At 44.8% G+C, this 26,920-nt stretch overlaps 1 protein-coding gene across 2 annotated transcripts in view; it reads right to left on the bottom strand.

The window, feature by feature from the left end:
• The window catches only part of armh3 (armadillo like helical domain containing 3), a 123,596-nt gene that overhangs the window by 71,021 nt on the left and 25,655 nt on the right, over positions 1 to 26,920 (bottom strand). For both annotated transcript variants that reach the window (XM_078413349.1, XM_078413350.1), the window contains 6 exons: positions 21,147 to 21,222; positions 19,407 to 19,503; positions 18,043 to 18,144; positions 12,817 to 12,875; positions 11,596 to 11,661; positions 10,107 to 10,176 (listed from right to left, as the gene is read on the bottom strand). In XM_078413349.1, coding sequence (XP_078269475.1) covers positions 10,107 to 10,176; positions 11,596 to 11,661; positions 12,817 to 12,875; positions 18,043 to 18,144; positions 19,407 to 19,503; positions 21,147 to 21,222 — 470 coding nt within the window. The remainder of the gene's footprint in view (positions 1 to 10,106; positions 10,177 to 11,595; positions 11,662 to 12,816; positions 12,876 to 18,042; positions 18,145 to 19,406; positions 19,504 to 21,146; positions 21,223 to 26,920) is intronic.

Genomic DNA, 26,920 nt, shown 5'->3' on the forward strand with positions numbered 1-26,920 from the left:
TGACTGCAAGTTGGCTTCGTTCCACCTAATCACCCGTCTTGCTGACTTTGCAATTTACAATGTTACCTCGTTCGGAGCTGTTCGCTTAACGACTGCATTTGAAAGGTGCAGCACGATGCTGTATGGATGGCAAGTTCGTCCACCCCCTCCTCTCCCTCTGCCCAATCTCTCATCTGCTGCAGAAATGCTGTTGGCTTTGCACCAGAACTGTTGGAAGGGTCGAGCCTACAAAGGCAGCCCGCTCACAAATCCTCTGTGGCATTGACTGCACCCATCTTCTGTTTTAAAACACCAGCAACACATAAATTTCCCGTCGATCCAGCTCCATTACTCGCGCTTCTCTCAGTGGCGAGGAGATTGATCGCCGAGATGACCAATCTGGGTTCGCTGTCACCTCTTGTTGAGGTAATGTTCAATATAGACATTTGCGGCATTGTAAATATACAGCACACGTCAACTCAACTATAAATAAGCAAGTGAGCCTGTCGGACAAGGAGCTCATTGAGGAATTAATTGCTCTTCATTGCAAGTCTGAAGAACTGATTAACAGCATAGTTGCAGCACTCGGATGCCTGCAACCTCGTAAATTCTGAAGACATGACGAATAAAGTTATTAAAAAGGAAAACCATATAAAAGGACAAGCCATTTTCAAAGGCAACTATCAAATGCATTGTTCAGGTAATACAGTTGAGTTGGATAATATGACAAATAATTAAATGTGCAATGGGCCTGACTACAAGATAACAACTTCCATTTATTAAGCACCTTTAACATAGCCTCAAACATAGCACAGTGCAGCACTGGAACAGACTCTTTGCCCTATAATGTCTGTGCCTAACACGATGCCATTAATTTCCTCTGCCATATCCATATCCTTCCATTCCCTGCAAATCCACATGCCTATCCAAAAGTCCCTTACCTGCCTCCACCACCATCCCTGTCCATGCATTTCAAGCATCCACTACTGTCTGCTTAAAACAACTTATCCCACACATCTCCTTTAAACGTTCCCATTTCATCTTAGAGCTCTGACATCTCGTCTTTGACGCTTCTACCCTGGGATAAAGGTTCTGCTTGTCTACCCTATCTTGGCCACTCATCATGTTATAAATTTCTATCAAGTCTCCCCTCAGCCTCCGACACTCCGGAAAAAAACAAATCAAGTTTGTTAAACCGCTCAAGGTCTGGCACAAAAAGCATACTGGTGCCATGTGCGAGGACCAGATAGTAGAAGGGTTCAAGTTGAATTTAAAGGAGGAAAAGGGAGGCAAGATAGACAAAATGCTGGAGTAACTCAGCGAGTCAGGCAGCATCTCTGGAGAATAAGAATAGGCAACCTGGGTTGGAATCCTTCTTCGGACTCTGGAGATACCTCTCCAGAGATGCTGCCTGACCCGCTGAGTTACTCCAGAATTTTGTGTCTAGCTTCGGTATAAACCAATATCTGCAATTCCTTCCTACACAAAAGGGAGGCGAGGTTGGGGGTTGCTGAGAACACCAGAGTAATCGCACAAAGAGCCCAAGCACCCAATACAAGTTGAGTAGGTCTTGATGGTTGAGGCTCTGTTATCAAGATAAAGGCAAGTCCTTGGACTTGATCGGGTTCGGTTACACCAAGGTTGGGTCAGGTTTTGACTGCATGCGCAAGCTGATGTCTCATGACATTGTGATCAAATTCAGAGGCATCTCAGAAGACAATATTGAAGGAAGGCAGGTATCTCACTGGTTTGGAAAGTTTAGTTTAGTTCATTATTGTCATGTTTACCGAGATAGAGCGAAAAGCTTTTTTTGTTTCGTGCTTTCCAGTCAGCAAAAAGACTATACATGATTACAATCAAGCTGTTCAGTGTACAAACACAGGATAAAGGGAATAACATTTAGTGCAAGGGGGAAAGATTTTGTAGGAATCTGAGGGGTAACTTTTTCACACAAAGGTGGTGGGTGTAAGGAGCGAGTTGCCAGAAGAGGTAGTTGAGGCAGGGACTATCACATGTTTAAGCAGCAATTAGACAGATTCATGGATAGGACAGGTTTAGAGGGATATGGGTCAAATGCAGGCAAACAGGACTAGTATAGATCAGACATGTTGGTCAGTGTGGGCAAGTTGGTCCAAAGAGGCTGTTTTCGTACTCTATGACCATGCAAGATAAAGTCCTTAAAGATTGTCCAATGATGTAAATGGAAGTCAGGATCGCACTCTGGTTGGTGAGGGGATAGTTCAGTTGCCTGATAATAGCTGGGAAGAAACTGGGAAATCTAGAGGACACAGGGAGTAGGCAAGGCCACTGGTGGAATCTGAAATTAAAGAGAATTTTAACACAAGGCCACCAAAAATATCAGCGCAAAAAGGTGCACTTAACTGCAAACCACAATTGTGCGCATGGCAGGGGGATAGATTTCACAGATGGCAGAAAGGTCAGCAATTCCATTGCATCTTTTGTGACTTCAAGGCATGCCGAAGCATTACAATCAATGACACAATTGGGAGACACAGTCACTGATCCAATGCAGGATCACAGCAAGCAACGTTTAAAAAGTAAATTCCCACAGAGATTACGATATAATATTCTGCTTGAGTGATGGTAGATGAAGGTTAAAAACAGGCCAGGAACCTTTCCTCTCACAATAGAGATTTGTGACCTTCCTCATCAAACTGAGAGCAGAGAAAGGATGCAGTTCTGACAGTGCCGTACTCTCTAATTTACTGGACTGGGAGTTATGTGCTTATGTCTCTGCAAAGAGACTTTAGCTGACTGAAGTCTGAAAAAAAAAAGACAACGTGCAAGAGGAACTCAGCAGGTCCAGCAGCATCTCTGGAGAACATGGTTAGGTGATGTTTTGGGTTGTGACCCTTCTAAGGGTCCTTAACTGAAAGGTCCCCCACCCATGTTCTCTAGAGATGCTGTCTGACCTGCTGAGTTACTCCAGCACTTTGTATCTTTTTTGTTGTTGTAAACTAGCCTCTGCAGTTCCTTGTTTCTGCTGAAGTCCCTGGCATCATTTAGACATAGGCTGACATATCAGTTAGCCCTCATACTCTATGGCGCCTGACCTCACTAACTAGGGGGCAGCAACTAAGGAGACTCAAAACACAAATCTATGACACTTTAATCATTTTGATTTCATTTCAGAATATCTACATTTCCCCAAAATTTACGTCTACGCCAACCGTTCTTGGATTGCCGGTGAGCTAATATTCAGCAAGACCACTTTGCCTGTATGGAATAATGTGGCCAGAAAGCAAGAATGAGCTTAGTTTTGAACAAAAAGTATATATAATTATATCCTTCCATTAAAATATCAAATCATAATATTATATCATAACATATGTGGATTCAAAAAGGGAAAGACCGAAGTATTCATGTATTCCACAGTTCCATAAAGGTGCAATAATTTTGATACCACTTTTACATTTCCATAATTAGTTTTATTCCAAGGTAGCCAGCCTAATTTCTCATGCTGCTGTATTAGATTTGAATTTAGTATAATTCATTCATATATATTCACCACTGGCTATAATTAATAGATGCAGCCAAACTCAAAACTGGACTGCATTCCCTCTTCAAGGGGGGCTGCTTTTTAATTCACTTGATTTGCACAGACTTTAGCTATTCATAGCACGCGCGGCCAGCTACAATCTTCAGCCTATGTTGGGCAAATTGATCTCAACTGCGACAGCACCACAATGATCTCAGTCCCTAGGGAAAGACACTAGGCACTCATTTTTTTCCTACTGAATTAAGTGGTATGCTAAGTCGCTTCAAAGGGCAGTTAACAATTAACTTCATTTCTGTGGCTCTGGAATTATGTATCTTGTAAAATCAGCAAATAACCTTCCCAAAAGTTCATGGTCATGTCATAGGAGCGGAATCAGGCCGTTCGGCCCATCAAGTCTATTCCTCCATTCAATCATGGTCAATCTATCTTTCCCTCTCAACCCCATTCACCTGCCTTTTCCGCATAACCTTTGACACCCTTACAATTAAGAACCTGTCAAGTCCCTCCCCTTTACTTTCAGTCTGAAGAAGGGCTCCCATCCAAAACGTCCCCATCCAGAGATGTTGCCTGGCCGGCTGAGTTACCCCAGCACTTTGCGTCTATCTTCAAGAAGATGTCAATCTCGGCTTTAAAAATATGACTTGGCTTCCACAGCCGTCTGTGGCAATGAATTCCACAGATTCACCACACTCTGGCTAAAGAAATTCCTCATCTCCTTTCTAGTAGTGGCATAGAGTTGTCGTGTTAAGAATCAAGAGTGTTTTATTGTCATATGTCCCAAAATGGAACAATGAAATTCTTACTTACAACAGCACAACAGATATATAAGCTGTCCACATTTAGAATATTGTGAGCAATTCTGGTCACCCCATCATAGGAAGGATGTGGTGGCTTTGGAGAGGGTGCAGGAGGTTTATCATAATGCTGCCTGGATTAGGGAGACTTCCGGTTAAGACGTTCAACTGATCAGTCGTGTGGGCCAAGGCTCCGGTGAATTCAAAATATTTTTTAATATCCTGACGTATAGACTAACTATTTATGACCTAAACATTTATTAAGACATTCATATTCCTTATGATGTTGAAAAATCGAGCGAAAAGCCGAGCTAAAGGCCAGAAAAAGACAGATGCTGAAATGCTACAGGCAAGGCTCCGTCGAATTCAAAATATTTTTTTATATTCCGGCATATAGACTAAACTATTTATGACCTAAACATTTATTAAGACATTCATAGTTCTTATGATGTCGAAAAGCCGAGCTAAAGGCCAGAAAAAGACAGATGCTGAAATGCTACAGGAGGGACATGCGGACTCAATTGGCCCTAAAGAAATGCTAGCTGAAGAAGAGACTAGCCATGACGAGTCTGATTTTGTCAGCCATACAAGCGCTGAGAAATGACTTTTCCACACAGTTACAAGAAGTAGTTTCCTCTAGCAGAGGGATTAAAGAAGCTATAGGAGCTTTCTCCGAAAGACTCACAATGGCAGAGACCCGCATCAACACGGCGGAGGACCAAATTACATCACTAGCAACGGAGGCCGGTGCTACACGGAAGAAAGTCCAGAAGCTAACCTTAAAGGTGGAAGAGATGGAGAACCACCAACGCCGTTCAAACCTGAAACTGGTTGGATTACCCGAGGGGTCGGAGAAAGGAGATGCACTTACATTCTTAATGGAGTGGCTGCCTAAGGCTCTTAATATGGATGTAGGACCACAAGTGACCATCGAGCAAGCCTACAGGATAGGCAAGATGCCCCAAATCCAGGCTGGGTCCGGTGGGACACGGCCAAGGATTCTCCTTGTGAAATTCCTGATGTACCGAGAGAGACCGAGTGATGAAAGCAGCACGCCTGAAAAATGCAGTCACTTTTGGAGACAGCCACGTTATGTTCTTCCCGGATTTATCGGCTGAAGTTCAAAGACAGCGGAAACTTTTTGACAGAGTGAAACAAGAACTGCGCCATTTGAATATGGAGTTTGGACTTTTGTTTCCGGTGAAAATGCGGATTCTACACAACGGCTGCTGGCACTACTTCAGTTCCCCAGCTCTGGTTGAGGATTTCATCCGAATGTTACAGAAGGAGCGCCCCAGTCATCATGATCGGGTCGTCGGTCAGCTGAAGAGCGGCGAGCAGCGGAGCTTTTGGTCCGCTTTTGTGGTAAATTAATATGTAATGGTAGGAATAACTACCAAAATAATTTAACAATGAGTCTGTGATAACTTAAGTATCAACAGAGGGTCACGGTTATTAATACATGTTTCGTGAGCTTTACAAAACTTGATTCAGAGTAATGTAAACCAACGGATAACTAGTCGAGTGTATTAAGGTCTTTGTTACATTCATTTTTTCTTTCACATTAATATACAATTCGTCGGAACAAGTCCGATTATATTTCTTTTTGTTTTCAGAGTGTCAGTTGTTAAACTGCTCCTCTTGGAGGATCAGACTACAGTCTAATCGAGGTCCTGCAGAATGGGTGGGAGGGAGGAATGTGCGCATTCAGCTGCACAGAGATTTTTCAATGTCTCATTTGGGGAGATGTTTTTGTTTTGTTATGTTTGTCCTGTTTGTTCTTTTGTTTTAAAGGCACACTCCTTATATTACCACAAGGCACGGTTAAAAGGACGGCTGCAAATAAAGTAGTTTACAGATTATATCATGAGCGGTGATACTAAAATAAATATGATTTCATGGAACGTTAGAGGTCTTAGAAGATAGTGAAATTAAAGCAAGTAATGTCTAGGCTGAAGCAGCTACAAACAAAGCTAGTTTTCATTCAAGAAACTCATTTACTTTCTGGTGAATTTATCCCTTTAAGAAGGAGATGGCCACGTCAAGTCATATCCGCTTCATATTCCTCTTACACAAGAGGAGTTGCAATACTTGTGGACAAATCTGTTCCACTACGGATTCATAAAACCATACAGGACCCAGCAGGCAGATTTGTAATCATCCAGGGCTCATTACTAAATTAAGAAATAAATTTAGTGCGTGTATATGGCCCTAATAGCGACGATAATTTTTAAAATAATAATCTGTTTCTTACTTTATCAACATTACATGGTTTCATCTGTATAGCAGGAGACTTTAACTGTACTCTTAATCCAAAATTGGATAAATCCTCAGGCGTGGATACTTCTCATATGCAGTGTCGGAAAATAATACAACAGTTTATGTGTGAGTTGAACCTTTAATTTTTGGAGATATAAAAATCCTTCAAGGCGGGAATATTCATGTCACTCTGCTACTCATAATTCCTATTCACGCATAGATTATTTCCTCATTTCTAAACCTGTGTGAACGATTCAGTGTATAAAAGTATTGTCATTTCAGATCATGCTTTACTACTAGTTAATTATACCATTAGGACAGCTAGTAGAGGCCTTACTGTGTGGCAATTAAGCCCACGATGGTTACATGATAAAAAAATCCTCGAATTTGTTGGAAAAAATGTTGATACTTATTTCCAACTGAATACAACTCAAACTTCTGCTTCAACTAGATGGGAGGCATTTAAAGCCTATATTCGAGGGCAAATGATCAGTTATACAAGTAGCAGTTCAAATAAACAACATCTGAAATTGATAGAGTTAGAAAAAGACATTAAAGAACTTGAGATAGAAATTAATCTTGACGATATAAAAGAGACCAGACAGAAATTGGCAATTCTCAGAGCACAGTACAATGAATTGTCCACAAATAAAGCAGCATCCAGCCTAATGAAACTGAAACAGACATTTTATGATCAAGGAGAGAAGGCAGGGAAGCTACTGGCCTGGCGTTTAAAATCATTGCAAAATGAAAGATCAATTTTGGAAATTGAATCTGAGGAAGGGACAACAATAATAAATCCACAAGAAATTAACAATATTTTACAATCATACTACTCAAAACTCTATACATCAGATGGTCCAGCCATATCACAGACCCTCCACAACTTCCTAGACCAGTTAGAGATACCTGTTCTAGAAGAAGGAGCCAAAGATGAGTTTAATTCTCCAGTTGTATTATCAGAACTGTCAGAGGCCATTGTCAATATGAAAGGAGGAAAGGCATCAGGGCCAGACGGTATACCTATTGATATTTATAAAAGGTTTAAGGACAAGCTACTCATCCCATTATTAGACATGTTTGAAGAATCGGCTGGAAAGGGTGAGCTGCCACCTTCACTACGGAATGCACTGATAACTTTAATATTAAAGCCAGGAAAGCCCTCCACAAAGTGTCAATCCTTTCTCCCTATCTCTTTGATTAACTCCGATGTGGAAATAATAGCAAAAGTTCTTGCACGGAGACTTGAGAAACACCTGCCATCTATTGTTGCGCTAGATCAAAATGGTTTTATTCAAGGAAGACAGGGCTTCCATAATATACGTAGAGTGTTGAATATTATACATGCAAAGAAAGAGGCACCAGATGCGTCTGTGGTAGGACTTGATGCTGAAAAAGCCTTTGATAGGGTCGAACATGAATACCTATTTGAAGTGCTTCATCGTTTTGGAATTGGCAGTTACTTCCTCAATTGGATCAAAATCTTATTCCTACGATTCAAGAGCTCTGATCTGTCAATCTGGTCTGTTGTTTCCACACAACCCTGCAGGTTTCTTCCATTTCAAGTAATCAATCAAATTCATCTTTTGAAAGTTCTATTAAATTTGCTTTTAGTTTTTCAGACAAAGCATTCCAGCTTGGAAAAAAAATCCTTCATCTCCTCTCCGGTTCTTGTGCCAGTTCAATAAGATGAAGCATCAACTTTGCTACCAGTGCAATCAATTTTTCCTCATTTATTTGATCTAATAGTAATTGGGTTCAAAATCAATTTCATTCCTCCAACGCTCTGCCAATCTATATCAAGAATAATTGTACATCTACCACCCCTATCCCACTTCATGTTGCTTCAATAGTGAAGGCACAAGGAACCGCAGATGCTGGAATCTTGTGCAAAGCACAAAGTGCTGGAGGATCTCAGTGGTCAGGCGGCGTCTGTGAACGGAAATGACAGATGACATTTCGGGTTGGAACCTTTCTACAGACTGGCGAAAGAGAATTTGGGGTCAGTTTAGTTTAGTTTATTGTCACGTGTATTGACAAAGGTACAGTGTGAAGCTTTTTGTTGTGTGCGATCCAGTCAGCAAAAAGACTATATATGATTACAATCAAGCCACCCATAGAGAACAAATACAGGAGAAAGGGAATAACGTTTAGCACTAGATAAAGTCCAATATAGTCTGATTACAGATGGGCCGAGAGTCTCCAATAAGGCAGACGGGTGGTCAGGACCGCTCTCTAGTTGGTGAGAGGACGGTTTGGTTGCCTGATAACAGCTGGGAAAAACTGCCCCTGAATCTGGAGGTTGGTGTTTTCAAACATCTGTACTTCTTGCCTGTTGGGAGAGGGGAGAAGAGGGAGTGTTCGCATTGAGACTCCTCCTTGATTATGCTGGTGGCCTTGCAGAAGCAGCAAGAAATGTAGATGGTCCCAATCAGAAACATTGCCCGTCAATTCCCTCCACAGGTGCTGCCTGACCCGCTGAGTTCCTCCAGCGCGTTGTCATTTGGCTACAACAGTGAGTGGGGAGAGATATATGCCGCAGCACAGCCCAAATTTACTGATGAGCCATCAGAGAGTTAACAAACTGCTTTAACTAGAGGCCGCAGCATTAGAAACAGAAATGGTTTCTTTGTAAACCAGATTGCATTCATGTGATAATGTAGTCGACAGCACATCCCTTTATAGAACCGTCAAGAGGGATACCTGAACGCTCAATCATCGACTGTTGGTAATATGCAACAGCCTTGAGCTTGGAAGTGCAAGAAGCAGCTGTGAACCGCAATCTCCTTTCATTCTATGAGACAGGATGTCAACATAGTTCCACATCAAACCCAGCGCTGATTCCCAAAGCGTCACAGATTGTTGTCGATTCACACTTTCACTTCCTTTTTTCCTTTTCCACCGCATTCCTCCTCAAGGATTCACGATGCCTGGATAATGGGGTATTAGCTAAAAGGAGGGGTTGGACTTGGACTGTCCTTCTCTGGAGCATGGACCTTGTGTGCATATGACAATAAAGTAATTCAGTGGGTCAGGCAATATCTCTGGAGAAAAGGAGTAGGTGACGTTACGGGTCGAGACCTATTCCTTTTCTCCAGAGTAGCTACCTGACCCACTGAGTTACCCCAGCATTTTGTGTCTATCTTCGGTGTAAATCAGCATCTGCAGTTCCTTCATGCACAATAAACTTGAACTTGACTCGCTGGACTCTGCTAAGCAAACTCAGTGAGTCAAGCACTCTCGAGTGCAAACCCCCAGAAGCAGCTTCACATCAGTAATCACACAGCAGTGTATGTTCCCAGCTTTACAATGGCACTCGATCACTGGCACCTCAGACTGAAGGAGATCTTGAGACAACCTAATCATGCTTATCAGTGATAGAGATCATCTAAAATGGATATAATACAATCTAAATCCCAGACCAGAGCAAATTGCACGCCTGATCCTTGTCATTATTAATGGCCGGCATCAAAATCATGTGTTTCTCTTCGGAAAGTTCTGATCTGAAGTCAGACATGAAGAGGCTAAATAAAAGGTTTTGGTGCAATACGTACCCAACACTGCACAGACCAGAGGCCGTGAAGGGATGTTCTTGTCTGCAGCCTTCTTCCGGTGTCTCATGGGCTGCAAGGTAATTGAGAATTTAAAACGGGACTGATTCAAAAGAAAATTAAGCCATCATTCCCTTAAATCTTTGTTGCAACCTCTCCACTTTAATGACATCCTTCCTGTAGCACGGCAACCAGAACTGCACAGGGTGCTCCAGATGTGGCCTCACCAATGTTTTGTACAGTTGTAACATGATGTCCAAGCTCAACACCCCAACCGATGGAGTCACTGTGATGGATGTTTGTGTTGGGGTCATGTGTCTTGTGTTCTTTTTCTTTTTTGTGTGACTGCTATGTAGTTTCGTTCGGTACCTTGGTACCGAATGACAAATAAAGCTCTGTTGACTGTTGACTGTTGATGAAGGCGAGCATGCCGAACTCCTCCTGCACCAGTTTAGCTTATGGACACAGCAAGGAAACAGGCCCTTCGGCCCACTGAGTCCATGCCGACCATCGATCACCTATTTACACTCGTTCTATGTTATCCCACCTTCACATTCTATCCCTACACACTGGGGGAAATTTACAGCAGCCATTTAACCTATAAACCCACATGTCTTTGGGATGTGGGAGGAAACCGGAGCACCTGGAGGAATCTCACATGGTCACAGGGAGAAGTTCATAAGTCACAGGAGCAGATGTAGGCCATTCGGCCCATCGAGTCTACTCCACCATTCAATCATGGCTGATCTATCTTTCCCTCCCAATCTGATTCTTGTGCCTTCTCCCCATAAGCCTTGACACCCTTACCAATCAAGTATCTGTGAATCTCTACCTTAAAAATACCCAATGACTTGACCTCCACAATCGTCTGTGAATGTCCGAACGTGCAAACGCCAGACAACACCTGTGGTCAGGATCAAACCCGAGTCTCTGGCGCTGTGGGGCAGTGGCTCTACCAGCTACGCCACTTTGCAGCATCTTGCATTACAATAAGTGCAGATTAAACAATCAGACTTCCCTCACTCCCTGCCATGCTCCGGCCTGTCCTGTCAACTGAATGTGCCCTCTTTAACCTTTGTATTTGCCTCAAATTTCTCATCTATTCCACAACTGCTTGGGTCCCACACCCCTGCTGGCGCAGCGGTAGAGTTGCTGCCTTGCAGTGCCAGAGACCCAGGTTCGATCCTGACTATGGGTGCTGTTTGTACGGAGTTTGTATGCTCTTCCTTTGACTGCATGGGTTTTCTCTGGGTGCTCCAGTTTCCTACCACACTCCAAAGATATGCAGGTTTGTACGTTAATTGACTTCTGTAAATTGCGCCTAGTGTGTAGGATAGAACTAGTATATGGGCGATTGCTGGTCGGCCTGGTCCCGGTGGGCCAATGGGCATGTTTCCACGCTGTTTCTCTAAAGTAAACTAGTTTCAACCCTCCTGAGTAGTTCCAGAGTATCTCCCCACCAGGATAATGGTCCCGTCCACATCACACTCACCATTCTGTGCAAGTTGACCTGAAAGTTCATGTTATCATCGTGGAGAAAGGCATTTGCGTATTGATCCTGTAACACAACAAACCGGAAAGCCAAGTAAAACATAGTTAGAGACAGGCTCAGTTACAGTCTTACAGAGAGTGGCATGGTGGCATAACTGTCAGAGCTGTTGCCTCACACATTCAAAATTGTGGTTCGATCCTGACTTCCACTGCAGTATGTGTGGAGATTGAACGATCTCCCTGGGGCTACGTGGGATGATTAGATGGCTGCTGTAAATTGCCCCTCAAGTGACAAAAGGAAAGGAAAGGGAGTTTATGGCCAGTAAGAAGACCAGGTTACAGAGCCACGGGGAAATAAGGAGAGGGGGAATTGGACCGTTGGGATTGTAATGCTGGGAAACAGTCGTAGAGTCAGACAGTGTAGAAACGAGCCATTCGGCCCAACTTGCCCATGCCCATCAATGTGCCCATCTCCACTAGTCCCACCTGCCCACGCTTGGCCCATATCCCTCTAAACCTAGTCTATGTAGGTACCTGTCCAAATGTCTCTTCAACGTTAAGATAGTGTCTGCCTCATCTACCTCCTCCGGCAGCTCGTTCCATGCACACGCCACCCTTTGTGTAAAGAGGTTACACAACAGGTTCCTGTTAAATCTTTCAGCATGGCCTATGTGGGCTGAATGGCCTCCGGGTGCCATAACAGATAAAGTCAAGAATTAAGAGTCACAAGAGCATTGAAGCCAAGATTGAGACATATTTTGAATAGATGCGATGAAACTTTAATCTAATCTGTGCTGACACTGCCCTGGCATGTTTGACAGGACACCATTGAGAGAGTTTTACTCTGCATACGTAATGTTTCCATGGAGAATTGGATGAGACAGTGTAGAGGGAGCTTCACTCTGTACCTAACCCGTGCTGTCCCTGCCATGGGACAGTGTAGAGGAAGCTTCACTCTGTACCTAACCCGTGCTGTCCCTGCCCTGGGACAGTGTAGAGGGAGCTTCACTCTGTACCTAACCCGTGCTGTCCCTGCCCTGGGACAGTGTAGAGGGAGCTTCACTCTGTACCTAACCCGTGCTGTCCCTGCCATGGGAGTGTATGATGGATGAGCATGAGGATCCATATTATACCTGCCTCGGTCATGCATAGTGGAGTTGCTGCAAGTACCTTATAATGCGCCAAATCTGTGTGAATGCAGTAGCATATTTATTGTACTCACCTCCGCTATACAGGTGAGTATGATCAGGCAGAGTTTGGCACTGTTCAACCGATGCTCATCTGAAAGAAGAACACATTCATAAACTTAAGAGCACTATAGTAGGCTACGAAAAAGGAAAATTATGTCCTTATTAAATCCATGAACTGTGCAGAGCACATATCTTGCAGATGACAAAATACGGACTACTTCTGGAACTACTGTGGACTTGCTTTTCAACTGGGTATTTTTGCATTAATGTCTTGTTTTTGTTTTAGTTTTTGTTCTATTCACTTTTAATGTATGGACAATCTCTTTACTTCGTGCGTTGTCTGAATCTTGACTCCTGTGATGCTGCTCCAGGCCAGATTTCCATTGTACCTGCACCACACCATACTTGTGCATATATATGACAATAAACCCAACTCGCCTCGAGTAAAGGTCCAGAGACTGCATCTGTAGTTCAACAGTCAAGGATTGGAGACACATGGAACTGCAAATTTGGGAATCTTAAACAAAACACAAAGTGCCCAAGTAACTCAGTGGGTCAGGCAGCATCTGTGGAGGGAATGGACAGGAGACATTTTGGGTCGATCTGAAGACAGGTTGCATCACGGCTCGGTTCAGCAACTCGACGGCCCAGGAACAAAGAAGATTGCAAAAAGCGAACACTGCCCGGTCCATCACTGACCTCCCCACCATCGAAGGATCTACAGGAGCCACTGCCTCAAAGAGGCCACACTGGCCACACTCCCATTTCACTCCAACCATCCAGAAGAAGGTATAGGAGCCTGAAAATGGTACATCCAGGTGCAAGAGCAGCTTCTTCCCATCACCCACAAGGCTATTAAACACGACAACATCCAAATAAGCTCTATACTACATAGACGTGGTGGGCATTGTTTTTGTCTTTGCGCTATTATTGTTTGTTTGTTTTATACACCAATGTTTTGTTGTTGTTTATTATGGTGCTTACAGAGTACTATGTTTGCATATCTGTTTAGATTTAGATTTAGAGATACAGCGCAGAAACAGGCCTTTCGGCCCACCGGGTCCGCGCCGCCCAGCGATTCCCACACACTAACACTATCCTACACCCACTAGGGACAATTGTTTTTAAACATTTGTCCAGCCAATTAACCTACATACCTGTACGTCTTTGGAGTGTGGGAGGAACCCGAAGATCTCGGAGAAAACCCACGCAGGTCACGGGGAGAACGTACAAACTCCGTACAGACGGCGCCCGTAGTCAGGATCGAACCTGAGTCTCCGGCGCTGCATTCGCTGTAAGGCAGCAACTCTACCGCTGCACCACCGTGCCGCCCACTGTTGTAAGTGAAAAGTTCATTGTTCCGTTTCGGAACATATAATAAAACTCTCTTGACCCACCAAATTATTCCCACACTTGGACAATGACGTTTCGGATCGGGACTCTCATTCAGAAGTGCTGTGTTACTCCTGCATTGTGTGTCGTTTCTTGAAAACCGGCATCTGCAGTTCCTTGCGTCTCCAGTACTTCAGCATTTTGCACTTTACTCAAGTCAAGGATTAATTGTTTCTGAATTTCCGTTAGTGATGTTCATTAAGTAACTGAGGAACTAGGGATCAATGCAATTGGTTTCCCATTAAAGATCCTATGCTTCCTGTGGGAAGGGGAATGGGCACACAAGGATCTACAGATGCTGGTTTACAAAAAAAACCAAAGTGCTGGAGTAACTCCAGCATTTAAAGTGAGGCGGAAAAGATTTAATAGGAACCCGAGAGACAATTTTTTTTACACAGTGGGTGGGAGGTATATGGAACAAGCTGCCGGAGGAGGTAGTTGAGGCAATATTTGACAACCATTTGGACAAGGACATTTTGTTGTGATTATCACAACATTTAAGAAACATTTGAACAAGTACATGGATAGGATGTGTTCAGAGGGATATGGGCCAAACGCAGGCAGGTGGGACTAGTGTAGTTGGGGCATGTTGGTCGGCGTGGGCAAGAAGGGCCTGTTTCCACGCTGTATGACTCAAAGACTCAGTGGGTAAGGTGGTGTCTCTGGAGGACATTTCAATGGCGTTTTAGAACGGGGCCCTTCTTCGCACAGTTAATTGGGCCTTGGCCTAACCCGTCAATCTGTGTCAGATGCACTCCCTCAGGGCAGGGCTGGTGCTCACACACAGACTGATGAGGAACAGCGGCACCAGTGGGACAAACAGGCACTGTTAAGGGAACGGTAGACACCAAATGCTGGAGTAACTCAGCGGGACGGGCAGCATCTCTGGGAAGAAGGAATGGGTGACGTTTCGGGTCGTGACCCTTCTTCTCGACCCAAAATGTGGGTCTCATTCCTTCTCTCCAGAGATGCTGCCTGTCCCATTGAGCTACTCCAGCATTTTGTGTCTACCGTCGATTTAAACCAGCATCTGCAGTTCTTTCCTACACTGTTAAGGGAAAGATAGGTGCCTGCGCCTTAGCACAGTAGCAGTGCATTCACAACAGTACGGGATGATTTGGGGGTAGAAAACTGGTTGAAAAGCAGCGTTAAATCTAGTGCAAAGGAATGAACACCTTCAGAGGAGCTAGTATCCAACAACATGCCTCAACAAAACAAACATAAACCACTTGGTAGCTGCATGCAAGAAGAACGATTAACATAGTCCTAGATTAGTCACTGCTGGCTGTAGATAATGGGTCGAGTCTATGGGCTCAAAGCAGCATTTACAATTCATGTCACTTGAGAGCAAACTGAATATATGCTGGCTGCATTCCAGCAGGACAAAAGCATAAACCACAATAACAAGGGAAGGCTAAGCCAATAGCACCGATCTGCTATTGTCCTTTAGAGCTTTGAGAAGGATGTGGCACTTCAAGTTGTTTGGCCTCTTGCCCTCTCACAATGCTGTAAATGCATAAGCTGCTCGTTGCGAGATAATAACCAACCTCATTTATATTTGAGAGCAAACTGGCAGTGGCAAAATGTTAAACCCACAGACTCTTTCAATGTGGGAGGACATGGAAAATTGACTCAATCACGTGGCTTAAGAGGAAATTAAATAAACACCACAATAAAATAATTGCTGGGGCGCTGGGGGTCAAGCATGGCTTGTGGGATTGCTAGCATCGACTCAATGGGCCAAATAGCCTCCCTTCTGTGCACAGATGGTGGCACAGTGGTGCAGTTGGTAGTCACAGCACCAGAAAGTCAGGTCCGATCTCGACTTTGGTTGCTGTGTGTGTGGCGTTTGCACGTTCTACCAGTGACCACCAGGCTTTCATCCGTGTGCTCTGGGATCCTCATACATCCCACAGACGTGCCCGTGCGGGCTTTCAGCCTAATTGGCCTCTGAAAATTGCCCCAAGTGTGGTGATGAGAAAGAGGGATAACATCGAACTAGCGTGTGAATGAGTGATCGATGATCAGAGAGGAATCGGTTGGCTGAAAGGCCTGTTTCCATGCTCTGTCTCCAAACTAAACTGCAGATGCTGGAATCTTAGTGCTTAGACTTTTCAATGTACTCCACGAATCAGGCTTCCCAATAAAAACGACAAAGCCAATATAAATAAAGTGAAGCACACTGCAGATCGTGCTACAGGACTATAATTGCACCCAAGACTAGGCAAAAGGAGAAAAGACACATCACATTTTAGCACATGGAGTGTCTTTCAGCTGAGATATTTGAACTTCAAAAGGCACAAGATTATTAAAGAGGTTATTAATATATTGAATTGTTGTTTATTATATATCAACCATGTGCATTGGGTTTACAGGCCTGTATGAATTTCACTGTTCCGTTGTCAGTATGTGATGATTAACTTGACTCTCTTGAATCTTGAGATAAGGGATAATGAGATGAGTTTCACAAGGACTCTGAGCTGCATGTTAGTGCAGCTAAAGGAAGTGTCCAGGATCTGGCATCTGACCCTTATTCATACTGAAGGGCCCGTCCATTTCCCTCCACAGATGCTGTCTGACAAGCTGAGTTTTTGTTTTATGTGTTTCGAGATACAGCGTGGTAATGGGTCCTTCGGCCCACTGAGTCCACGCCGAACAATGATCATCAGTACATTATTTCTATCCTGCACACTCAGGACAATTTACAAAGGCCAACTAACCTACAAACCTGTACCTCTTTGGAGTGTGGGAGGAAACCAGGGCACCCGGAGAAAACCCACAGCCGCAGTGAGAATGTACAAACTCTGTAGAGACAGCATTCGTAGTCAGGATCCATCCTGGGTCTCTGGTGCTGTAAGGCAGCAACTCTACCACTGTGCTGCCTAATAGTTTCTCTAGCACTTGTGTTTTGTCCACCAGATGTTGCCTGTGAGAGAGCTAGATAGAGCTCTTAAGGATAGCGGAGTCAGAGGGTATGGGGAGAAGGCAGGAACGGGGTACTGATTGAGAATGATCAGCCATGATCACATTGAATGGTGGTGCTGGCTCGAACGGCTGAATGGCCTACTCTTGCACCTATTGTCTAATGTGATCGAGTGTTGCAGTTATGAGGGGAGATGGAGAGACTGGGTCCAGCAGTTTATTCTTTTTGCTCAAGATTTCACCATCTGTAGATTCTTGAGCAGCCTCATTACCAAAGTAATCTTCCCTGACCAAGAAAGACAGTGTTATAGGCAGCCAAAACCATGGACAGATTTCTGATTGATCCCAGCCCTTTCCCTCCACAGAGACATCGCGTCTTTCTGCCGCCTTTCACCCCCTCGTTTTTCCCTTGTGATAAGACCCACCAGCTGGTCTGGTCATGTCTTTAGTTGTCATATGTACTGAAAACTGAACAATACATTTTTTACTTGCAGCAGCTTCACAGGTTTTCACAGTGCTCATAGACGACATAATTAAACAAAAAAAGTTTAATAAATTAAAAACAAAACCCAATGGAAATGCCAAAAAAAGCCCTAAGTCCCTGGTGCAACCGTTCGTAGTATAGCTGATGTTAGTAGTGTTCAGGAGCCCAATGGGTTTTGGTAAGAAGCTGTTCCTGAACTTGGAGGTCAAGGTTTTCAGACTCCTATACCTTCTTCCTGATGGCAGGAGTGAAATGAGAACATGGCTAGGGTGGTGTGGGTCCTTGATGCTGGCTGCCTTTTTGAGGCAGTTTTTCCTACAGATCCTGTCGACGGTGGGGAGGTCAGTAGCCGTGATGGATGGGCAGTGTCCACAACTTCTTTTCTGGACGTCAAAGTTACAGAGCCACGCCGTGATGCAACCTGTCAATAGGGTCTCAACCAGATCAATGTTTTCCTTACCTTTTGTATCCTGCATGACAATGGAGCAATACTTGAGGAAGGTGATAAGCAGGTTGCTGGTGTGAAGGTTTGGATCCAGTGGAAGCTCTGAAGAATTCATCACTATAGTGATAAGAGACAGTAAAAATTACTTTACTTTAGAGATACATCATGGAATCTGGCCCTTTGGCCCACTGAGTCCATGCAAACCATTGATAACCATTCACGCTATTCTATGTTATCCCACTTCCTCAACTACTCCCCACACAGGCAATTTCACAGAAGCCGACTAACCTACTAAACCTGCACATCTTTGGGATGTGGGAGGAAACCAGAACACCCAGAAGAAACCCACTCGGTCAGAGGGGAGAATGTGCAAACCCCACACAGACGGCACCCCAGGTCTGAATCAAACCCATGTTTCTGGTGCTGTGAGCCAGCAGCTCTACCAACTCCACCACTGCGTGGCATTTGGAGTATTGCCTGCAGTTCTGGGCCCCATATTTGCGGAAGGATGTGCTGGCGTTGGTGAGCGTCTAGAGGTTTATGAGAATGATCCTGGGAATGATTGGATTAACATATATTGAGCGCGGGATGGCACTAGGCCTGTACTCGCTGGAGTTTAGAAGGATAAGGGCAGACTTCATTGAAATCTACAGAATAGCCTGGATAGAGTGGATGTGGAGAGGATGTTTCCACTGGTGGGAGAGTCTGGGACCAGAGGTCATAACCTCAGAATAAAAGGCAGGTGAGGAGGAATTTCTTCCGTCAGAAGGTGGTGAATCTGTGGAACTTATTGCCATACACTGTTGTGAAGTCATTGGGTATTTTTAAGTTGGTGGTGACAGATTCTTGGTTAGTAAGGGTGTCAGGGGTTACGGGGAGAAGGCAGGAGAATGGGGCTGAGATGGAAAGATAGATCAGGCATGATTGAATTACGAAGTAGACCTTTTGGACTGAATGGCCTAATTCTCCTCCTATAACTTATCATGTACAGGCAGATGAAATCAGTTTGGCATCATGTTCGGCACAGACATTGTGGGTCGAAGGGCCTGTTCCTGTGCTGTAGTTCTATGTTCATCTGTCTGCACATGATCCATACCCTTCCATTCCCTCCGTCCTGGTCGATGAATCGATAACCAGAAGTGGTTGTTAATGGCGATTTATCCAGGAATCGCTCGAGAGTCGTGAGAAGTGCAGTGATGGAGTTGATGCAGCCCAGACAATCGGGTTATGGGGAGAAGGCAGGAGAATGGGGTTAAGAGGGAAAGATAGATCAGCCATGATTGAATAGTGGAGTGGAAACGATGGGCCGAATGGCCTAATTCTGCTCCTGCGACGTATGAACTTATGAAAGAGAAGTAATGAATATCAGGAAGACTTACCATCTGATAAAGGAGGCGTGGTGCCCAAGGGTGTGGTTGGAGTTAGCGGGAGTACAGGTGTTGTTGGAATACTGACCAATCCCATCTCGGGATGGCTCTGGGTTTAATAAAAAGCAACAATGCAGTCAGAGACTTCATCTACAATATTTCAGATGACAACGACTAGTTTTTAAATATATTACTTTCATAGTCATAGAGTCTTGCAGTGTGGAAACTGGCCCGTCGGCCCAACTTGCCCTCTCCGGCCAACAAGTCCCACCTGCCTGTGTTGAGGAGGTGTCTCAACAGCTGAATAAAGATCTCAACCCAAAGTCACCTGTCTATTCCCCTCCACAGCTCCTGCCCGATTCCTCCAGCAGTTTGTTTGTTAAAAACATTTAGATTTAGATATACAGCGCAGAAACAGGCCCTTCGGCCCACCGGGTCCGCGCCGCCCAGCGATCCCCGCACATTAACACTGTCCTCCACCCACTAGGGACAATTTTTTACATTTGCCCAGCCAATTAACCTACAAACCTGTACGTCTTTGGAGTGTGGGAGGAACCGAAGATCTCGGAGAAAACCCACGCAGGTCACGGGGAGAACGTACAAACTCCGTACAGACAGCGCCCGTAGTCAGGATCGAACCCGAGTCCCCGGCGCTGCATTCACTGTAAGGCAGCAACTCTACCGCTGCGCCACCGTGCCGCCCTCCACATTTCCTTCACCCTTCGCCCCCTCTGCCCAGGTCCCATTGGAGAAGGTCAGTCAACTTGCATTGTGGCGCTGACATCATCGGCAAGTAATGTAGGTCATGTGACCACCCGCCGATGACATCACTCTTAAAAGCGCACCCTCAAATCTGTCGCAATGGCGACAGCAGAGCGAAGCAAGAACAGAGTTGAGCTGGTTAAACTCGGAGCAGAGCCAGAATACCCGTCTCGGAAATAATCTCTTTCATCAAGCAGAATGAAAAGAAGCCCAGAGGCAACAAAAGAGTTGAGATTGCCTGCTCATTAACATTCTACCCACACAGAGGGTGGTGGTGTATGGAACGAGCTGCCAGAGGAGGTAGTTGACCCAGGTACTAAACAACATATAACAGACTAATGAGCAGGAAGAGTCTGCAGATGCTGGTTGATACCGAAGATTGAATCAAAATGTGGGAGTAACTCAGCGGGTCAGGCAGCATCTCTGGAGAAAAGGTATAGGTGACGTTACGACCCGAAACGTCAACTAGTCCTTTTCTCCAGAGATGCTGCCTGACCCGCTGAGTTCCTCCAGCATTTTGTGTCAATCTTCAACATATAAAAGACACTTGGGTGGGTACATGGACAGGGAAGGGTTAGAGGTATATGGGCCCAAGGTGGATAGGTGGGACTAGTGTAGATGGGGCATCCAGGTCAGCGTGGGCAGGTTGGGCCAAAGGGCCTGTTTCTGTGCCGTCTGCCTTTATCAGCCTTCCGATGAGAAACGCAGCCAGAAATGCAAGATGAAAAAGGCTTCAAAAACACTCCAAGGCTATCAGATAATGTGTAGCGATCAGGAAGAGGGAATTGAATTAGTTCATTTCCCATCACTTAGCCACGGGATACTGGGGTCTATTAAAGCACAGTTGGTGCCAAGGTCAGTGCTGTGCAGCCAGTGGGTTGTTTGACTCAGTAAGTCACTAGGCACGCACTGCAAACCACTGCAGGGGTCCATCCTGTAGGACCGGAAAAGATCGACAAGGTAGACTCTGAACAAAATTAGGGCGCTCACCTGCGCTAATACTGTGATGAAGTTTCTGTTTAAGTGAACGGCTTCGTACAGCGCCAGCAAGATTGCCTCGTTGGTCCTAGGTCAGAGAAAGCACAATCAAACAAAGAGAGCAATTCCTTTTGTGGAAACAACAACTTGGCACCACAACACAATAAAACCCAGCAGAGCGCTTCAGAAAAATGATGGAAAACTATTTGGCGCCAATTCATACCGGAAGATATTAGAGCCAGTGTAAAAAAAAAAACTTGGCCAAAGCGATAGGATTTAAAACAAAAATAACTAACTGCTGATGGAACCAGGCAGCATCTGCGGAGGAAAATGACCAGCCGACCCGAAATGTTGAGTGTCCATCTTTAGACTTTAGAGATAGTGTGGAAACAGGCCCTTTGGCCCACCGAATCCATGCTGACCAGCGATCATTCCGTACACTAACACTATCCTACACACTAGGGACAATATACAATTTCAGTAGAGCAGGCAAAATAATAAAAGATCCATCCCACCCCGGCCACCGTCTGTTTGTTCATCTGCCCTCTGGTCGACGTTACAGGTCGATCAAATCCCGAACAAACAGACTTAAAAACAGTTTTTACCCCAGGGCCATACGAGAACTGAACACTACCTTTGCACTAGGCAACACCGTTAAAAAATCTTGTACTTAATATAATTGTATTTAATTGTATTTATGTATTTATTTGTTTTTGCATTTATTGCATATATGTTTGTACGCACCGTCAGGATTGGCTATTTTTTAATTTCGTTGTACTCGTTGCAATGACAATAAATGAATATTATTATTATTATTATTATTTACCGAAGCCAATTAACCGACAGACCTGTACGTCTTTGGATTGTGGGAGGAAACCAGAGCAACCGGAGAAGGCCCACACAGTCACAGGGAGAACGTACAAACTCCGTACCGATGGCATACGTAGATGGTATCAAACCCAGGTTTCTGGCGCTGTGAGCCAGCAGCTCTAGTGCTGTGTTCCGCCCTATATCTCCCCCCCACAGAAGCTGCCTGGTCCACTGACGTTTTGTTTAAAATTCGAGCATCTGCAGTCTCTTGGGTCTCTAAAACTTGGAACTAAAACTGGGGCGACACAGTGACACAACACATCCTTTGATCCTACATTTCACACTGCCTTGGAAGAGCAGGCAAAAAAAATCAAAGATTTGTCCCACCCCGGTCATTTCTTCTTCTCCTCGCTCCCGTCTGGCAGAAGGTACAGCAGCTTGAAAGCGCGTACCACCAGACTCAGGAACAGCCTCTTCCCCTCTGTTATCAGGCTTGTGAACGGTGCTTCTTTTAGCCAGGGTACTGTCCGATTCACCACTACCCCAATGCGAACATTGGACCTTATGCATGGAACTGAATGCTGAGAACTATATTCTGCACTCTGTATCTTCCTCTTTGCTCTTTTTTATTGCATTTGGGTTTGAACTGATTGATTTGATGTATGGTATATCTGATCTGTTTAAATAGCATGCAAAACACAGCTTTTGGTGCACGTTACAATAATAAACCCTCAACCTAAACGATGGATCATAGATTTGAAGCGTGAACTGCTTCTCTATCCACAGAAGCTTACAGACCTGCTGAGTTTTTCTATTATTTTCTGTTTTAATTTCAGATTTCCAGCATCAGCAGTTTCTAAAATATATTTTTGGATGTGGTCTGGCGTCATCAAATGTCTGGAACCTTGCACTCCACCGAAACGGCGGCACAGACAAGGCTGTCCTTGTCCCGTGACATTTATGAGCCTTGATTGAGCTTCTTGACACAATTGTTCCCTGAAAATGTCAGCTACTTTAGTTCCAATAACTTTTAAACCCATCAATTATGAACATGTTGGAGATTTACAAGTCCTTCAGGGACTCCATCAACTACCGCTGTCCAACCTATAAGTATCGAGTCGACCACAGCGTCCTATTATGTTGCAGTCAATAAATATTTTAATGTTTCTTTCCAATTGTTTTTTAGGCACAAGCCACCTGTGAATGAACCTAACAATTCCAATATTTCTTTGGTTAAACTGCAGTGCTTCTTACTGCAGGATTACAGAACAATGCTCGAGGACCCCAGACCTGTAGAAATTGTCCCAAAGAGGGCGGCACCATGGCACAAGCGGTAGAGTTGCTGCCTTACAGCGCCAGAGACCCAGGTTTGATTATGACGGGGGCTGTCTGTATGGAGCGTGTATGTTTTCCCCGTGACCGCATGGGTTTTCTCCCATACTCCAAAGACGTACAGGTTTGTAGATTAATTGGCTTTGGTAAAAACGTAAATTGTCCCTAATGTGCAGGATAGTGCTCGTGTACGGGGTGATCGCTGGTTGGCGTGGACTTGGTGGGTCAAAGGACCTGTTTCCGTGCAGTATCTCTAAAGTGTAAAACATTATTTAATCTTTGCTTTCTATAATCTATTTTAGTTAAGGCTCTCCTAAAAGACAAAATGGCTGCAATTTGTGTGGATCAATCATACTTGTTAATATGAAGACACAAGGAACTGTAACCATTGTTTACAAAGGCAGCACAAAGTGCTGGATTAACTCAGCATCAGTCAGCCTCTCTGGAGGCCATGGACAGGCAACGTGTCGGGTCGGGTGTGAAGAAGGGTCCCGACCCTAAACATAACCTATCCATGTCCTCCAGAGATGCTGCCTGACCCCCCCGAGTTACCCTGGCACTTTGTGTTTGCACCTGTTAATACTCTTTTTTGCAAACAAGACTGAATTCTTATTCAGTGCATCAGTTGACCCAGAATGAACAAGTCTAACCATTCACGTTACATTAAGCTACTTGGGAGGTGAGTGGAGAAGTGATCTTTGCTTGGGCAGACTTTTGAATGTGATTTTTAACTATGTTTTTAAACACACTGTTCATCTCACTGTCACCCGTCTCTCTAACGTTCACTGTTGTACAGCAAAAGAGTTGAACTGGCCCTTCGGCACTTCGTTAACACTTGCATCAGATCTGACTTGCTCTGAAAACTCCCATCATGGGTGTCTTGCTCTTAAAACTTACATCAAATCTGTCTTGCTCATAAAACTTGCATCTTATCTGCCATTCCACTTTCTTTACCAGTGAAACTAAACTCTGCCTCCAGTGAATCACTGTGAAGGGTCCCGACCCAAAACGTCACCTGTCCATGTTCTCCGGGGGGGGTACTGCCTGGCCCGCTGAGTTACTCCAGCATTTTGTGAGTTGTCTCTGCCTCCAGCCTTTCCATTTACACTGTGAAATTCCCAGGGTCCCAGTGAGAATCCTCCTGATTTGTACTGTGCTCTCATCTTTGAGTCAGAATCCAAAATACCCAGCCTCACACTTTCTTGTTCTTGAGTCAGAAAATAAGGAGTTCAACTCCCATTCTTTAGAGAAATACAAACTGCTGGAGGAACCCAGCAGGTCAGGCAGCATCTGTGGAGGGAATGGACATTCGACTTTTCAGGTCTGGACCCTTCTTCAGACTGAAGAAGCAGCCACTTATGTTGAGTTTGCCATGAAAAAAACCCATATTGGTGCTTGTGTTCCACAGAATCTTATCACTCCACACTTTATCGCATGCCCTCTCCTACTCGCTTGCTCTCCTTTTCTCTCCTTTTTGCCCACTCTCCCTCCTCAACCCTCACTCACCCATCTATCTCTCTCACTAGGGCAGCTTGCAGCCCAACGGTATGAATATTGACCTCTCCAACTTTAGATAGTTCCTCTGTCTCTCTCTTTTTCCCCCACCCCCCCCTTCCCAGTTATCCCAGTCTTCCTGTCTCCATCTATATCCTTTCTTTGTCCCGCCCCCATGACATCAGTCTGAAGAAGGGTCTCGACCCGAAACGTCACCCATTCCCTCTCTCCTAGATGCTGCCTGACCTGCTGAGTTACTCCAGCATTTTGTGATACCATCTATCTCTCTCAACCCTTCTCCCTCTCCCCCCCACCGCCTCACTCTCCCCAGCTTCTCCCCATCCACTCTCCCCCCTCCGTCCCCATCACTCTCTTCCTGAACCTTTCACTCACTCCCTCTCCCTCATCTTCTCACTCTCTTTCCCCCCTCTTTTTCTATCATCCTCTCTCCCCCTCACCTTCATCCACTCTCTCCCTCGCCCTCTCACTCATCCTATCTTCTACCTATCCATCCCTCTCTCTTTCTTCCCTTCCCTTCTTATCATATCATATATCATATATCTACAGCCGGAAACAGGCCTTTTCGGCCCTCCAAGTCCGTGCCGCCCAGTGATCCCCGTACATCAACACTATCCTACACCCACTAGGGACAATTTTTACATTTACCCAGCCAATTAACCTACATACCTGTACGTCTTTGGAGTGTGGGAGGAAACCGAAGATCTCGGAGAAAACCCATGCAGGTCACGGGGAGAACGTACAAACTCCTTACAGTGCAGCACCCGTAGTCAGGATCGAACCTGTGTCTCCGGCGCTGCATTCGCTGTAAAGCAGCAACTCTACCGCTGCGCTACCGTGCCGCCCTCTCTCCTACCCTCTCTCCCCCACCTCTCCAACACTTCACTACATTTATTGAGCCTCCAATCCCCTATATGGCAGGATAAAGCAATCCTCCCAACCATCTATATTAACAGTTCAGTTACAAATAAACACAGCATGCTTCCTTGGAGGCAAGAATGTCATCTCTGGGCGTTGGCTGACATCTAAATTACAGGTCAATGAAGAGAATAATGAACAGTATTGTTATTGTTATAGTCCTTTATTATTTCTGAAGGCAAAGTATTAATGGAGCATTGTGCAAGTATTAAAATGTGGCGAGAGAGAGACAAATTAGAAAGAGATTTCAGATTACACCCAGGACACTCGATGGGTTTTTACCCTGCAGAGCAGACGGAAAGGGAAACCCACTTAACATGGAGAACACGTCCCAAAGGAGCCAGATATGAACTGCTGCAATAGAGGTGGTATTCCCCAGATGCCTGACTAAACACAGAACATGGAGCAGTACAGGCCCTTCAGCCCACAATGTCTGTACCAAACATAATACCGAGACCATCTCCTATCTGCCTGCACATAATCCATTAGGGGCAGCACAGTGGGGCAGCGGTAGAGTTACTGTTTCGCAGTGCCAGAAACTCGAGTTCGATCCTAACTACAGGTGCTGGCTGTACAGAGTTTGCACGTTCTTCCTGTGATCGCATGGGTTTTCTCCAGGTGCTCCGGTTTCCTCCCACATTCCTAAAATGTGCAGGCTTGGAGGTTAATTGGCTTCCCCAAATTGAGTGAAGTGTGTAGAATAGAACTAGTGCATGGGTGGGTGGTTGTTGGTCCCTGATTATCCATGTGCCTATCCAAACGTCTCCCAAACACCACTATCAGATCTGCCTCAACCACCACCTCCAGAAACACATTCCAGGCCCTCACCACTGTCTGTGTAGAAAATCGTGCCCTGCACATCTCTTTTAAACTTTGCCTGATGTCAAGAAACGTACTATTAGGTCCATGTCATAGCTGAAGTCTCACCGTATGAGCAGCCCTGTTGAAGGGCAAAACTGCAGCCTTACCATTATCGAAAGCCATGTTTAAAAGGACTGGAATAGTGGCATTCTCCTGATTTAGAATTTTTAAAAATAAATTGAATTGAATGGTACAACGTGGAAACAGGCCCTTCGTCCCACCAATGGTTAGGCCTGTGCAAACCTTTAAACACCCATTCACACGAGCTTAATGTTATCCCACATTCTCATCCACTCCCTGCACACTCGGGGCGATTTACAGAGGGCTGATTAACCTACAAACCCACACATCTT

The sequence above is a fragment of the Rhinoraja longicauda genome, chromosome 16 (genome assembly GCF_053455715.1).
Source record: "Rhinoraja longicauda isolate Sanriku21f chromosome 16, sRhiLon1.1, whole genome shotgun sequence".
Classification (NCBI taxonomy): domain Eukaryota; kingdom Metazoa; phylum Chordata; class Chondrichthyes; order Rajiformes; family Arhynchobatidae; genus Rhinoraja; species Rhinoraja longicauda.